Consider the following 15972-nt stretch of genomic DNA (forward strand, 5'->3'; position numbering starts at 1 on the left):
AATATGCTGGAGTGTATGTACATTAGGGTATACATACTGGTACTTATACACAATATATGCACACACACACATATTCAAGTGCAAAACTGTGCATGTGTTTGTGAGTGTGTGAGTATGAATGTATATATATATATATACATATGTGTGTGTGTGTGTATGTTTACAGGCATATTGAATATAAGGCGGATTGAATATAAGCTTTGTAACACTCTTGTCATAATTTTTTCACTGGTTCATCCCCTGCTTACAAGTTACATCCATAACCTTCTGTCTGTCTACACACCTTCTAGACAACTGCGCTCATCCTCTGACTCTCATCTTCTGTCTGTCCCCAGAATTAGAACTAAAAACGTATGGTGAAAGAGCTTTCTCTCTCAATGCTCCAAAAGTCTGGAATTCTCTCCCTTTCACAATTCGTCGTATAGAAACTGCCCCTTGCCTTTCTTTAAAAAAGGCTCTAAAAACCTATCTGTTCCAGCATGATAACTGAATCCCGCCTTTAAAAAAGGCTCTAAAAACCTATCTGTTCCAGCATGATAACTGAATCCCGCCTTTAAAAAGGCTCTAAAAACCTATCTGTTCCAGCATGATAACTGAATCCCGTCTTTAAAAAGACTCTAAAAACTTATCTGTTCCAACATGATAACTGAATCCCGCCTTTAAAAAGGCTCAAAAAACCTTTCTGTTCCAGCATGATAACTGAATCCCGCCTTTAAAAAGGCTCAAAAAACCTTTCTGTTCCAGCATGATAACTGAATCCCACCTTTAAAAAGGCTCTAAAAACCTATCTGTTCCAGCATGATAACTGAATCCCGCCTTTAAAAAGGCTCTAAAAACCTATCTGTTCCAGCATGATAACTGAATCCTGCCTTTAAAAAGGCTCAAAAAACCTATCTGTTCCAGCATGATAACTGAATCCCGCCTTTAAAAAGCCTCTAAAAACCTATCTGTTCCAGCATGATAACTGAATCCCGCCTTTAAAAAAGCCTCTAAAAACCTATCTGTTCCAGCATGATAACTGAATCCCGTCTTTAAAAAGGCTCTAAAAACTTATCTGTTCCAACATGATAACTGAATCCTGCCTTTAAAAAGGCTCTAAAAACCTGTCTGTTCCAGCATGATAACTGAATCCCACCTTTAAAAAGGCTCTAAAAACCTATCTGTTCCAGCATGATAACTGAATCCTGCCTTTAAAAAGGCTCGAAAAACCTTTCTGTTCCAGCATGATAACTGAATCCTGCCTTTAAAAAGGCTCGAAAAACCTGTCTGTTCCAGCATGATAACTGAATCCCCTCCCTTTTTACCCACTGTTTTCTGTTTCCATCCAGGCGTTTTATAGTGAATTTGAAATTGGTTTGTTTTTTTTGTTTTTTTATCAATTATGATGAACATATATTATGTGCTTTTTATCCCTTATCTCCTCTTAAAACTTTTAAATTCATGCATGCTGTTACAGTATGAATCTTATTTGAGCATGCACGTACGTACGCGCACGCGCGTGTGTGTGTGATTCAGACGTGTGTGTACACATGCATACATATATCATAATGATGTGTGTGTCTGTGTGTGCGTGCGTGCGCGTGTGTGTGTTTCTGTGTGCGTGCATGTATGGGTGTGCATTTCGTCTGCGCATGCTTTAATGCATGGTTTTTAATTACGTAGAAGATATTTGGTCCAGTTCACTGTTTTAGGGTGACTGTTTTGGTCACACGGAATGGTTTTGGGGGGGTTTTGGAGATTTTTTTTTTACATGTGGTTGTGATTTTTATGTAGAGTTTTTATTTTTGTTATATTTTACCTGTGTAATGTGCCTTGAGCATTACTGTATTTTAATGAAAGGCGCAGTATAAATAAACTATTATTATTATTATGAATATTATTATTATTATTGTTATTATTATATAGTTTATCAGACAGGTGAGACAACAGGTAGAGCAACACAGGTGGGTGGGACAGACAGGAGATCAGTGAGATGGATCTCTCTTGTTACACATATCCACAATTCTTTTTGCACATCCTGCGAAAGTTGTGTACATTCCGTGACTGGGACCACTGTGCTGGCTAGACAGTTTAGTGAGTGACACACACCTCTTTTGCATGAGGCAACCCCCTTTTTGACACATGCTCGACTTAGTCCGGTTAGCAAATCATTAATTACAAAAGAAAAAAAAATGGGTCTTCCACCTGATGTGCGCTCATTTACATAGTATTTTTTTATCATCCAGACACATCAGTCAAGCTAATCGTTCAGAGTCTGTTTATGTTAATTGCACCAAAATTGCCGTGAAGGAAAAATCGGAAGGGATGCACAATGCCTTATGGGCATGGAATGGGTTAAGATGATGATGGTGATGATGGTTGTTTGTTTAGTTGTTGTTGTTGTTTTTCATTATCCTTCTCTGTGTGCGCATGTGTGTGTGCATGTGCGCATGTGTATGTATGTGTGTGCGTGTGTGTGCGTGTTGTGTGCATGCGTGTGTATGTGTGTGTGCAGACCCCAGAGGCGGAGATGAGTGGCAGCATGGTGGGTGGGGGGGAGGGGGAGGAGACCCCGGCCCCCGTGGAGGTCGAGGGGATTGACAGCGGTGAGGGGGAGGGTGCAGTGCCGGAGCTGACGGACAGGTGTGGTCACATCAGCCTGAAGACCTCGGCGCCGGGCCCTGCCCAGGAGGCCAAGGAGTACGCCGAGAGGAACCGCGGGCAGGTCAGTTTGTGTCGGCGTCGGCATCTGTGTGTGTGTGTGCGACTGTCTGTGACTGTGTCTTTGTGACTGTGTGAAGGAGCAGTGGACAGGTCAGTTTGTGTTGGCGTCTGCATCTGTGTGTGTGTGTGTGCAACTGTTTGTGACTGTGTCTTTGACTGTGACTGTGTGAAGGAACAGTGGACAGGTCAGTTTGTGTCGGCGTCTGCATCTGTGTGTGTGTGTGTGCGACTGTCTGTGACTGTCTTTGACTGTGACTGTGTGAAGGAACAGTGGACAGGTCAGTTTGTGTCGGTGTCTGCATCTCTGTGTGTGTGTGCGACTGTCTGTGACTGTGTCTTTGACTGTGACTGTGTGAAGGAACAGTGGACAGATGTGAAGGAACCGTTGACAGGTCAGTTTGTGACTGTGAAGGAACCGCAGACAGGTCAGTTTGTGTCTGTGTGAAGGAACCGCAGACAGGTCAGTTTGTGTCTGTGACTGTGTGAAGGAACCGCAGACAGGTCAGTTTGTGTCTGTGTGAAGGAACCGCGGACAGGTCAGTTTGTGTCTGTGACTGTGTGAAGGAACCGCGGACAGATCAGTTTGTGTCTGTGTGAAGGAACCGCGGACAGGTCAGTTTGTGTCTGTGACTGTGTGAAGGAACCGCAGACAGGTCAATTTGTGTCTGTGTCTGTGACTGTGTGAAGGAACCGCGGACAGATCAGTTTGTGTCTGGGACTGTGTCTGTGTGACAGGTAGCTGCGTGAAAGGAGGAGGTGCTTGTGTTTTTTTCCTTCTTCTCCTCCTTCTTCTCTTCTTATTCACCTTCTCCTCCTCTTCTTCTCCTTCTCCTCCTCCTTCTTCTTCATCTTCTTTTTCTTCTCCTTTTTCTTCTCCTTCTCCTCCTCCTCTTCTTCTCCTCCTCCTCCTTCTTCTTCTTCTTCTACTACTCCTCCTTCTTCCCCCCCCCCCCCAGTCATGCCCCCCTTCATGCCGTGCATGTGCAGATGGACCACATCCTGAACAACTACCGGGCCACCCCTCCCTCCCCCCCGGCCAGCAGCAAGGAGCCCCCCAGCACCCACACCCAGGGCACGGAGACGGCTGACCCGGACAAGTCCCCCCGCAAGTCGGCCCGTCAGCACACCTTGCACCAGGAGTCCATGGGAAGGTGAGGGGGGCCTGGCATGCGCACGTAACAACAGCAACACCCTCTGGCGGGTTTGGGTTGTTGTTGGTGAAGGTTTTTTTTTGTTTTTGTCTTGTTGCTCGGGCGACGCCGCCACCACCGCCGCCACCACCACCACTAACTAGCAGCAAGAAGAGTTTGTGTGGTTGGCAAGATGTTGGTTCGGTCTTGTTTCAGTTGAGTGGTGTGTGTTTGTGTGTTGTGTAAGATGTTGGTTTTGTGTGGCATTTGCTCTTGTTGACTCACTTGTGTAAACAGAGTGAGTCTATGTTTTAACCTGGTGTTCGGTTGTCTGTGTGTGTGTGTGTGTGTCCGTTCGTGTGTCTGTGTGTCCGTGGTAAACTTTAACATTGACATTTTCTCTGCAAATACTTTGTTAGCTGACACCAAATTTGGCATAAAAATAGGAAAAATTCAGTTCTTTCCAGTCATCTTGTTTAAAACAATATTGCACCTCTGGGATGGGCACAAAAAATTTTTTTTAAAAAGAAGCCTAATTATATGCAAACTGCATTTACTGTTATATTTATATTTTTTGTATTCTCTAAACTTGGCACTTTGATCAGATGTTCTGACCCAACAACAAGAGCAGTCATTATTATCATTTTTTGTTCAAACAGGAACTTCTTTTGCTCAGCATGGAAGTTTTATTTATTTTTGCAAACTCTGTAATTAATGCTAGGGGACTTAATTTATCACAAGTGAGTCTTGAAGGCCTTGCCTCTCTTGTTTTGTTTTTTTGTCTTGTCGCTCAGGCGACGCCGCCACCACCACCACTAACTAGCAGCAAGAAGAGTTTGTGTGTTTGGTAGGATGTTGGTTCGGTCTTGTTTTAGTTGAGTGGTGTGTGTTGTGTGTGCGGTAAGATGTTAGTTCGGTTTTGTTTTAGTTGAGTGGCATATGTTGCGTGTTCGGTAAGATGTTGGTTTTATGTGGCGTTTGGTCTTGTTTTAGTTGATTTCATTGTTTGAAATGAGTGGTGTATCACTGTATGTTGTGTGTTCGAGTTAGATGTTGGTTTTATGTTTGGTCTTGTTTTTAGTTGATTTCATTGTTTGAAGTGAGTGGTGTATCACTGTATGTTGTGTGTTCGGTTAGGTGTTGGTTTTATGTCGTGTTTGGTCTTGTTTTAGTTGATTTCATGGTTTGAAGTGAGTGGTGTATGTTGTGTGTTCGGTAAGATTTTGTTTTTATATGGCGTTTGGTCTTGTTTTATTTGATTTCATTGTTTAAAGTGAGTGGTGTTTGTTGTGTGTTCCGTTAGATGTTGGCTTTATGTGGTGTTTGGTCTTGTTTTTTGATATCATTGTTTGAAGTGAGCAGTGTATGTTGTGTGTTTGGTAAGATTTTGGTTTTATATAGCGTTTGGTCTTGTTTTAGTTTATTTCATTGTTTGAAATGAGTGGTGTATCACTGTATGTTGTGTGTTCGGTAAAGTGTTGGTTTTATATGGCGTTTGGTCTTATTTTAGTTGATTTCATTGTTTGAAATGAGTGGTGTATGTTGTGTGTTCGGTAAAGTGTTGGTTTTATATGGCGTTTGGTCTTGTTTTAGTTGATTTCATTGTTTGAAGTGAGTGGTGTATCACTGTATGTTGTGTGTTTGGTAAGATGTTGGCTTTATGTGGCGTTTGGTCTTGTTTTAGTTGATTTCATTGTATGAAATGAGCGGTGTATGTTGTGTGCTCGGTAAGATGTTGGTTTTAGACACACAATTGATAAATAAGGGGGACAAGGCATCTTTTCAACAATCTCTCCAGTTAATTAACAAATTTGCAAAGCCTCTGGACTGAAACTCAATGCAGAAAAGACACAAGTAATTTGGCTTAGAAGTGAAAAAAAAAAAAATGCTAGTGATAAGTACATGCCAGAATTAAACTTAGCATGGAATCCAAAAGAACTTGAAATATTGGGTGTCTGGTTCACTAACGACTTGACACGATGTGAACTGAAAAATTACTCTGAAAAACTAGTTATCTGAAGTTCAAGTATTATTTAACATTTGGTCAAAGAGAAGTATCACTCCCCTAGGAAGAATTGCCATTCTTGAATCCCGAATTCTGTCCAAATTAATATATCTCTGGCTGCTTTTTTTTTTTTTTCCAAAACTACTCGATGAAGTAATTGACAAACTTCAAACACTGTGCTTCCAGTTTGTGTGGAAAAACAAACGTGAAAAGATGAGCAGGAAAATAGCAACAAAAGAGCATAAAAGATGGAGGGCTTGGAATCCCAAACTGGAAAAAAAAAAATATACGTGTCAGCCCTGAGCCTTACTTACATGGCTAAGAAAACTTGAACATAACGAACCACAAGTGGAAAAAACATTTGTATCAGTAGATATCCCATTTTTAATGGACTTGAAATTTGGGGTACGGATATTATGAAATTTGAAAAGGAAAACATGTTTTGGATGCATCACGTTTGCAAGCAATTCTGTGATAAAGTACAACCCAAAACTAGTCCCGAGTTGTAAGCTGAACCTGTTCTGTTCAGCAAGGAAATTTTTATTTGGGGGTCAAACTATAAAACGTAAAGAATTTATTTTGAAAAAGGAGTTCATTGCATTGCACATTTTTTGACAGACAATGGGGAACATTTGAAGCAGGCAGACTCTTAACACAAAATATGGTAAGAACATTGATTTCGTTACTTATGCAGGTTAAGTAGCAGCCATTAACTCTCTATACGAACGGCGAAAGAGAAGACGTTAACAGCGTTTCAACCCAATTATCACCATCAAAATATTGCAAGCGGAAGGCTCTTATACTGAAGAGGTGAATGTTGATAAAGAATACCACAATTCTGACGACGGAAGCTAAAGGTTCGGTCATTGAGACACCCACTGGACATCCGAGGGGTCTGTGTAGAGGAGAAGAGAGGACTGGCCGTACTGAGTGAGTTAAGAATTATTCAAAGACTTTGTCAGCATACTAATAAAAGATAACAAGTCGCTGGAAACAACGACAGCTTTAAGAACTCTTTATTTGGTACACAAAGTTGCAAAACAATACTATGATATATTGACAACTAACGATTCGAATCCAAACCGTTGTTTGAAATGGAATCAAAAGATCACATCAAGAATTAATTGGAAGAAGGTTTGTTTGAAAATGCACAAAATAAAAGATGTAAAGCTAAAATGGCTTCAGGTTCAAATGATACACACGATACGAGCAACAAATATACTTTTAAAAGAAATGAAAATTGTTGAAGATGAAAGATGCACTTTTTTTTTCTTGATCAGAGCGACTCAGTTGAACATTTTCTGTGGAGATGTGAATGTTTACATCATTTCTGGTCACGTTACAAAGAAAATTATATGAAGAGTGCACCTTGCCCTTCAACTTAGGTTTGAATGAAAATGTTATTATATTTGGCACAGATTCAGAACTTGAAACGGATACAACACTCACTTATAATTTTAGATGTAAAATAAATATAAAACAAAAGCTTAATATATCTGCCTTCCAAGAAGAGTTGAAATACAGGTATAAAGTAGTACAACATCAGTACAAAAATCAGTTGTACCGATAACAAAATTTCACACAGACTGGTTTGTCTATAGTGCTTTTTTTGGAACATTCTGAATCATCCTAATTAGTTTTCCTTCACTTCAGTTTGGGGATGTATACTACACTTACGCTAGTTGTTGGTACATACTTGGCTTCGTTTTGTTTTCTTTCTCATTGTGTGTGCATCTTTGAATGGTGTTATTCATAAACTACAGGACATTGTCACGTAAATGTATTCTGATATGACTTGCTCCTGTATTTTCTGTTTGATGCGCTTTAGTCGCGTGCCTGTCTTTCTGTACCTTATTATTTCCTTCTTCTTATCTATCACTCAAGCTTTGTGTGTGTGTGTACACACTGACTGTAGGCACTTAACGCTAGTTGTTGGTACATACTTGGCTTCGTTTTGTTTTCTTTCTCATTGTGTGTGCATCTTTGAATGGTGTTATTCATAAACTACAGGACATTGTCACGTAAATGTATTCTGATATGACTTGCTCCTGTATTTTCTGTTTGATGCGCTTTAGTCGCGTGCCTGTCTTCCTGTACCTTATTATTTCCTTCTTCTTATCTATCACTCAAGCTTTGTGTGTGTGTGTGTGTGTGTTTTCCCTTGTTGGTGTTGTTATTGCTGTTGTTGTTGTTGTCTTTTTTTTGGTCGGCTTTTCTTCTTTCTCTTCTGACTCTTTTTTGTCAAATGTTTTGAATGCTAACATGTTTTTGGGGTTTTTTTTGTAAATGAATTAAAATAAAATAAAATAAAATGAAACAAGTGACTTTAAAAAAAAAAAGTTCTTGATTGTTTAAAAAAACAAACAAAAAGAAATGTTATTGTAGATGTGCTAACTGACAGCTTTATTTTCTTACAGGAGGTGACGAAGAACGATGTCATAAATAAAACGATCACTGTGAAAAATGAAGCAAAAAAAAAAAAAAAAAAAAAAATCGTTTTTATGTGGCATTTGGTCTTGCTTTAGTTGATTTCATTGTTTGAAAAAAGTGGTGTGTGTTGTGTGTGCTTGGTAAGATGTTGGTTTGATATGGCGTTTGGTGTTGTTTTTAGTTGACTTTTCATTGTTTGAAAAGAGTGGTGTTTGTTGTGTGTTCGGTTAGATGTTGGTTTTATATGGCGTTTGGTCTTGTTTTAGTTGATTTCATTGTTTGAAATGAGCGGTGTGTGTTGTGTGCTTGGTAAGATGTTGGTTTGATATGGCGTTTGGTGTTGTTTTTAGTTGACTTTTCATTGTTTGAAAAGAGTGGTGTTTGTTGTGTGTTCGGTTCGATGTTGGTTGTATATGGCGTTTGGTGTTGTTTTAGTTGATTTCATTGTTTGAAATGAGCGGTCTATGTTGTGTGTTTGGTAAGATGTTGGTTTATATGGCGTTTGGTCTTGTTTTACTTTATTTCATTCATTGAGTTGAGTGGTGTTATGCATTCAGTAAGAGTTCGGCTGCATGTGCCATTTAGTTTTGTTTTAGTTGATATGATTTAATGAACTGAGTGGTGTTGTGCGTTTTGTATGATGTCGGTTGTATGTGCCGTTTAGTCTTGTTTTTTGTTGACTTCATTGATTGAATTTTATACCAAGTTTGCTGATGATGTTAAGAGAGAATGTTGGGTTGTCTTGCAGAACATGTTTGCATACTTTTTTTCTGTTCTTTTTTTCCTTTTTTTTGTGGTGGGTATTGCATGTAGAAATACATCATCCACTAAGACTTATGAACAAGGGAACACTGGTGCAAGTTCAGAACATATGCTTTGGTGTGATAATATATAGAACAGATATCAGTCAGTCAGTGAGGAGCTGACCAGCTATTGTTTTCAGGAGGTACAATATGACGTGTTTTGTAAAGCACACAGATTAGTTTTCTGGATTGTATATTAATATCAGGTGTTTTGTAAAGTGCACAGATTAGTTTTCTGGATTGTGTATTAACTCTCTCCATACGAACGGCAAAAGAGACGACGTTAACAGCGTTTCACCCCAATTACCACCATCAAAATATTACAAGCGGAAGGCTCTTATACTGAAGAGGTGCATGTTGACAAAGAATACCACAATTCTGACGACGGAAGCTAAAGGTTGGGTCATTGAGACACCCACTGAACATCCGAGGGGTCTGTGTAGAGGAGAAGAGAGGGCTGGCCGTACTGAGTGAGTTAATATCAGGTATTTTGTAAAGCACATAGATTAGTTTTCTGGATTGTATATTAATATCAGGTGTTTTGTAAAGCACATAGATTAGTTTTCTGGATAGAGTGCTGTATAAAGTATCCATTATAGATGTTATTGTTATTATTATTATTGTCATCATTATCATTAGTACTAGTATTAGCAGTTGTATCATTATCATTGTTGTTATTATTATTATCATTATTAATATTGTTATTATTATTATCATCATGATTTTTTTTTCAAATTATCATCATCATTATTATTATTGTCATTGTTATCTTTTTTGGTAGTAGTGTCATTGTCATCATCATTGCTGTGACAGGTCATGGGACAAGAACCGCCCTGCCCCATGTATTCAGGCTGTAGTATCATCATCATCATCATCATCATCATCATCATTTTCATCATTGCTGTGGCAGGTCATGGGACGAGGTAGTATCATCATCATTATCATCATCATCGTCATCATCATTATCATTATTGCTGTGACAGGTCATGGGATGAGAACCACCCCGCCCCCTGTATCCAGGCTGTAGTATCATCATCATCATCATCATTGCTGTGAAGGGTCATGGGGTGAGGTAGTATCATCATCATCATCATTATCATCATCATCATCATCATCATCATTATCATTATCGCTGTGACAGGTCATGGGATGAGAACCGCCCCGCCCCCTGTATCCAGGCTGTAGTATCATCATCATTTTCATCATCAACATCATCATCATCATCATCATTGCTGTGAAGGGTCATGGGATGAGGTAGTATCATCATCATCATCATCATTGCTGTAGTCATGAGATGAGAACTGCCCCACGCCCCGTATCCAGGCTGTAGTATCATCATCATCATCATCGTCGTCATCATCATCATCATTATCATTACTGTGACAGGTCGTGGGACGAGAACCGCCCCGCCCCACGTATCCGGGCGGACGGAGAGAGCATCGCCATGAAGCAGACGACGGACTCCATGTTCGACATCATGCGCAGCGACAAGAACAGCCCTCAGTCCAGCCCTGTGAAGACTGTCCGCTCTGGCCGCCAGAACCAGGAGTCTGCTGTTGAACAGTACGTCCCCCCCGTCACACCACCCCCCCCCCCCCCAGCAAGCACAAGTCCTTCCCCCACTTTGCCTTGTTCGTTTGGTTGGTTGGTTGGTGTCTGACTCATTTGTGTGAATTAAATGAGTGTGTGTTATAACCCAGTGTTTCTGTTGTCTGTGTGTGTGTGTGTGTGTGTGTGGTGTGTGTGTGTGCAATCATAGTAATGACAGGTTGTAATTCTTCTGGATTAAGCCATATTTTGGGATCATGAACAGTTTATTTTGTTGAGGCTACGGATCCAGAAAATGTATTGGGCTCTTACCAGTTAGTTGCCAGAACGTTTGTTTGGGTTTGGAAATAGCACGACATCGGTTTTCTTTCTGGTTCACAATTAAAAGAAAAGGATTACATTGTCTGGACAAAACACATAGAACGGCACTAACTACGCCATTCATGCATTTGAATATTTTAAAGTGGATACTGAATTAACTGGAATGAACATAAAAGGAAATTGAATTGACAACACGGCTAAGGCAGAGCTTACTTAGTTTTGGAGGGCCTAGCGTACACTGGTCTGCGTAGATCTGGAGAAAACCGCAACATGTTTTGGTGTGCCTGAAGCAATGGCAACGTCTCCTTTTCTGGCAGACTTGAGAAAATTTCTTAAATAATAGAGACACATCAAAATAACATGATTGAAATGGTATTGTCAGTTTATTGTGCTAAAATTAAACATGGGTTTAGATATCAAATCTGGACAGTAGTGGCCAGATGTATTTTAGCCTTGTGGTAAGTCTTCTGGTTTCAGAGTTTAACATTTATATACGTATGGTTCAGTCCTGTTCCGAGGCTGTGTATGTTTGTTGTTTTTTCTTCAAGGTTAATAATGTTTGATACAGAACATGTTTTTAACGACGTTTGTCTCTCCTTTTTTTTTCCCTTCTTGATCCCTGTATTGGATAAAGCTTATATCACAAGTTAGTCCTGAAGGCCTTGCCTCTCTTGTTGGTTTGGTTTTTGTTAAGCATGTGATTGGTGTGCCTATCATAAATCATTTGGGTTTGGTTTTGTTAAGAATGTGATTAAGTGTTCCTATCCTGTGTTTTGTGTTTGCTGCTTTGTTTAGCATGTGATTGGTGTGCCTCATAAATCATTTGGGTTTGGTTTTGTTAAGAATGTGATTAAGTGTTCCTATCCTGTGTTTTGTGTTTGCTGCTTTGTTTAGCATGTGATCAGTAGAGTGCCTATCATGAATCAGCCTTGTTTTGTTTTTGTTTTTGTTAAGCATGTGATCTGTGATCAGTAGTGTGCCTGTCCTGAATCGGCTTTGGTTTGGTTTGGTTTTGTTAAGCCTGTGATTAGTGTGCCTATCACAGATCATTTGTGTTTTGTTTTGTCAGGCATGTCATTAGCAGTGTGACTGTTCTGAATCTTTTTTTTTTTTTTTTTTTTTTTTTTTTTTTTTTTTTTTTTTTTTTTTTTTTTTTTTTTTTTGCACTTACCAGCTCTCTTTCTCTTTTCATTTTGCTTCATTTACTTTGTGTGTGTGTGTGTGTGCATCTTTTTTTTTGTTTGTATTTTAATGTGTGCGTGGGTGGGTGGGTTGTTTTTTTAGCATGTGTGCGGGTGAATGTCTCAACAAAGAGGGGTGAAGGATTGTAAGAGAGAGATTAAAAAAAAAAAATTTTTAATTTTAAAGAATAAAAAATGTGACAGAACTATTGCAGCATTTTGGGTGCCGCAAGGTTCTGAGGTCCAGCTAACGTTTGAAGTGTTATCTGGCAAAGCTGAAGTTGTGTTGTATGGCCATTGATTGTATTTTGTCACAGCATTTGACGGGCGCAATAGCCGAGTGGTTAAAGCGTTGGACTGTCAGTCTGAGGGTCCCGGGTTCGAATCATGGTGACGGTGCCTGGTGGGTAAAGGGTGGAGATTTTTACGATGTCCCAGGTCAACATATGTGCAGACCTGCTTAGTGCCTGAACCCCCTTCGTGTGTATACGGCAAGCAGAAGATCAAATACGCACGTTAAAGATCCTGTAATCCATGTCAGCGTTCGGTGGGTTATGGAAACAAGAACATACCCAGCATGCACACCCACGAAAACGGAGTATGGCTGCCTACATGGCGGGGTAAAAACGGTCATACACGTAAAAGCCCACTCGTGTACATACGAGTGAACGCAGAAGAAGAAGAAGAAGAAGTCACAGCATTTTTCTCTGTGTGAAATTCAGGCTGCTCTCTCCCCGGGGAGAGTGCGTTGCCACAGTGCAGTGCCAACCTCATGTCTCTTCTTCCTGTTCTGTTTATTAATATAAGTGCATTTGTTTTTACACTAGACACTGGGACTTTGACCATCCACCTCAGACAGCATCACAGTGTTTTTTTTGGGGGTGTGATCAAATAATGATGTTTATTATTACCCACCCTATGTTTTGTTTTGTTTTACCTTGTATGTGAGAAGTGTGGTGGTGTTTTACATGTGATCAAATCAGGCGCTTTTTTTTTTTGCTTTTTTTTTTTTTGTCCTATGGGTTTTTTTTTCTTGTATCTATGAGTTTGTAATGGTGTTTTACATGTGATCAGATGAGGCTGATTATTATAATTGTTATCCCTTGTTGTTTTGTTGTTTATCTTGTATCTGAGAGTTAGTAATGGTGTATTACATGTGATCAAATCAGGCTGTTTATTACTATTATTATTATTATTATTATTATTATAAACCCATGTTGTTGGTTTTTTTTGGGTTTTTTTTAACTTATGTTTGTGAGTTAGTAGTAGTGGTTTTACATGCATGTGATCAGATCAGGCTGATTAGTATCATCCCACGCTTTTATTTCTATTTTACATCTCTTGAGTTAGTAGTAGTAGTAGTGATTTCCTTGTGATCAGATCAGACAGTTCATTATCATTGTATGATCCCATCCACCGGCAGTCATTATCGTCGTCATCAGTCTTTTCTTGTTCTTCTTCTTCTGCGTTCGTGGGCTGCAACTCCCACGTTCACTCGTATGCACACGAGTGGGCTTTTACGTATATGACGTGAAGGATTGTAAGAGAGAGATTAAAAAAAAAAAAAAAAATTTTTTTAAAGAATAAAAAATGTGACAGAACTATTGCAGCATTTCGGGTGCCGCAAGGTTCTGAGGTCCAGCTAACGTTTGAAGTGTTATCTGGCAAAGCTGAAGTTGTGTTGTATGGCCATTGATTGTATTTTGTCACAGCATTTGACGGGCGCAATAGCCGAGTGGTTAAAGCGTTGGACTGTCAGTCTGAGGGTCCCGGGTTCGAATCACGGTGACGGCGCCTGGTGGGTAAAGGGTGGAGATTTTTACGATGTCCCAGGTCAACATATGTGCAGACCTGCTTAGTGCCTGAACCTCCTTCATGTGTATATGCAAGCAGAAGATCAAATACGCACGTTAAAGATCCTGTAATCCATGTCAGCGTTGGGTGGGTTATGGAAACAAGAACATACCCAGCATGCACACCCACGAAAACGGAGTAATGACTGTTTTTAACCTTTACCCCGCCATGTAGGCAGCCATACTCCGTTTTCGGGGGTGTGCATGCTGGGTATGTTCTTGTTTCCATAACCCACCGAACGCTGACATGGATTACAGGTTCTTTAACGTGCGTATTTGACCTTCTGCTCGCATATACACACGAAGGGGGTTCAGGCACTAAGCAGGTCTGCACATATGTTGACCTGGGAGATCGTAAAAATCTCCACCCTTCACCCACCAGACGCCGTCACCGTGATTCGAACCCGGGACCCTCAGGTTGACAGTCCAACACTTTAACCACTCGGCTATTGCGCCCGTCATCAGTCTTTTCATTTCCTCCTTCCTTCTTCCTTCCTTCCCTCAGGTGTCAGTCGGGCGGCCCGCCGCGGACTCGGCCCGGGGAGGGCACCAAGAACTACGAGCGCGCCCACGACCAGTCGGAGATGGCGGCCATCTTGAGGGGAGAGGGAGACCACTCCCGAGCGGCAGCCCCCAGGAACATCCGTCACCTGCAGCGCTCGGAGCTGTGGTGAAGAGAGAGAGAGAGGGTGGTGGGGGAGGAGAGAAGGGTGCGGAGGGGAGGGAGGGGGGCGGGGGGGGGGGGGGGTGGACAGGCAGCCACATTTTGTGGCTCCCCAGTGGAGAGGAAGGGAGGGAGGGAGGACTGTGGATGGAGAGAGTTGGTGGAGGGAGGGAGGGAAGGTGAAGGGCGTGTGTCCGTTTATTCGTTCAGTGACCCCGTATTTCTCTCCTTCCTTCCCTCCCATCCCCCTTCCTCCTGCTGTATGGCTTTTTTTATCTCCAACTGCCCCCCCCCCCCCACCCCACCCCCGCCCCCCACCACACCACCCCATGCTCCCCCACAGACCCCTCTCCCCACTGTCTCCCGGCAGTCTGTTGAGGTGGGACCAGTGTATTCCACCCCCACCCCCCACCCCAAAAACAGCTGTTTTTTTTTAATTGGGAAACTGGTGTTCTGAGGGGGGGAAAAATCAGTTCATTGAATTTTCCACATTTTTATTTTTTGTGAAAAGATATGCCTTGTTCCAGAAAAAAAAAAAAAAAAAAAGAGGAAAAGTTGTGTTTTTGGTGTGTGGTTTTTTTTTTGGAGTTCATTTTTTCTTCATGTGATTTTTAATGAATGTTTCATTTTGTCACTCGGAAGATGTTCCACAGTCTTGACTTGTCAGCCCCCCAGAAAAGAAAATCCATTACCAGGCATCGTGTACTACATTTTTTATGGATGCTGAATTATAATTTTTCTGAGTCTTTTTTTTGTGTGTGTGTGTGTGTGTGGTGTGTGTTTTCTTTTTTTTAATGTCAAACATATTTGTGCTGTTAATTAAGTGACCCTGTGCTAAAGACCTCTGACTTGTTATTTTATGTTGAAAAGGTTTTTTTGTTGCTGATTACCAATCTATCAAATGTGAGATTTGAAATTACAAAGGAAAAGCTGGTTTAAAAAAAAAAGAAAAAGAAAAGAAATGCTGATCATGGTTGATCAAATCCATGCTTGTTTTGTATTTGTTTTTGTTTTGTTTGTTTGTTCGTTTTCTTTGAAGCTGAAAATCATTTGACGAAATGATTTCTTGAGTTTTGCTGGCATGTTTTCATGTTGCTTCAGTTTTCAGTTGATCAGTTTGTTCCAAGTGTTGTTGAGGAGAGAGAGAGAGAGAAAAAAAAATCCAGTGATTTTTGGGGGTGTCTATACAAGTACAGTGTTGAAGTTTCTTGGTATTTTGGTTTTTATTCATTTCCACAAGGGCCGAAACACTTGACTGAGGGAGGGCTTCATCTCTGAAGACCTTGTACTGTCCAGCTCTCCCAAGAAGTTTTTTTAATCACTTTATTCATTGC

General features: G+C 40.7%; 1 protein-coding gene across 1 annotated transcript in view; it reads left to right on the forward strand.

Annotated features, from left to right (window-relative positions):
- The window catches only part of LOC143275644 (uncharacterized), a 29715-nt gene extending 15062 nt beyond the window's left edge, over positions 1–14653 (forward strand). The window contains exons 3-6 of the mRNA XM_076579896.1: positions 2495–2704; positions 3691–3854; positions 10458–10634; positions 14480–14653. Of these exons, the coding sequence (XP_076436011.1) occupies positions 2495–2704; positions 3691–3854; positions 10458–10634; positions 14480–14648 (720 nt within the window). The 3' untranslated portion in view covers positions 14649–14653. The remainder of the gene's footprint in view (positions 1–2494; positions 2705–3690; positions 3855–10457; positions 10635–14479) is intronic.
- The last annotated feature ends 1319 nt before the right edge of the window (positions 14654–15972 follow it).

This window comes from Babylonia areolata, chromosome 30 (assembly GCF_041734735.1).
Source record: "Babylonia areolata isolate BAREFJ2019XMU chromosome 30, ASM4173473v1, whole genome shotgun sequence".
In the NCBI taxonomy this organism is placed as follows: Eukaryota; Metazoa; Mollusca; class Gastropoda; order Neogastropoda; family Buccinidae; genus Babylonia; species Babylonia areolata.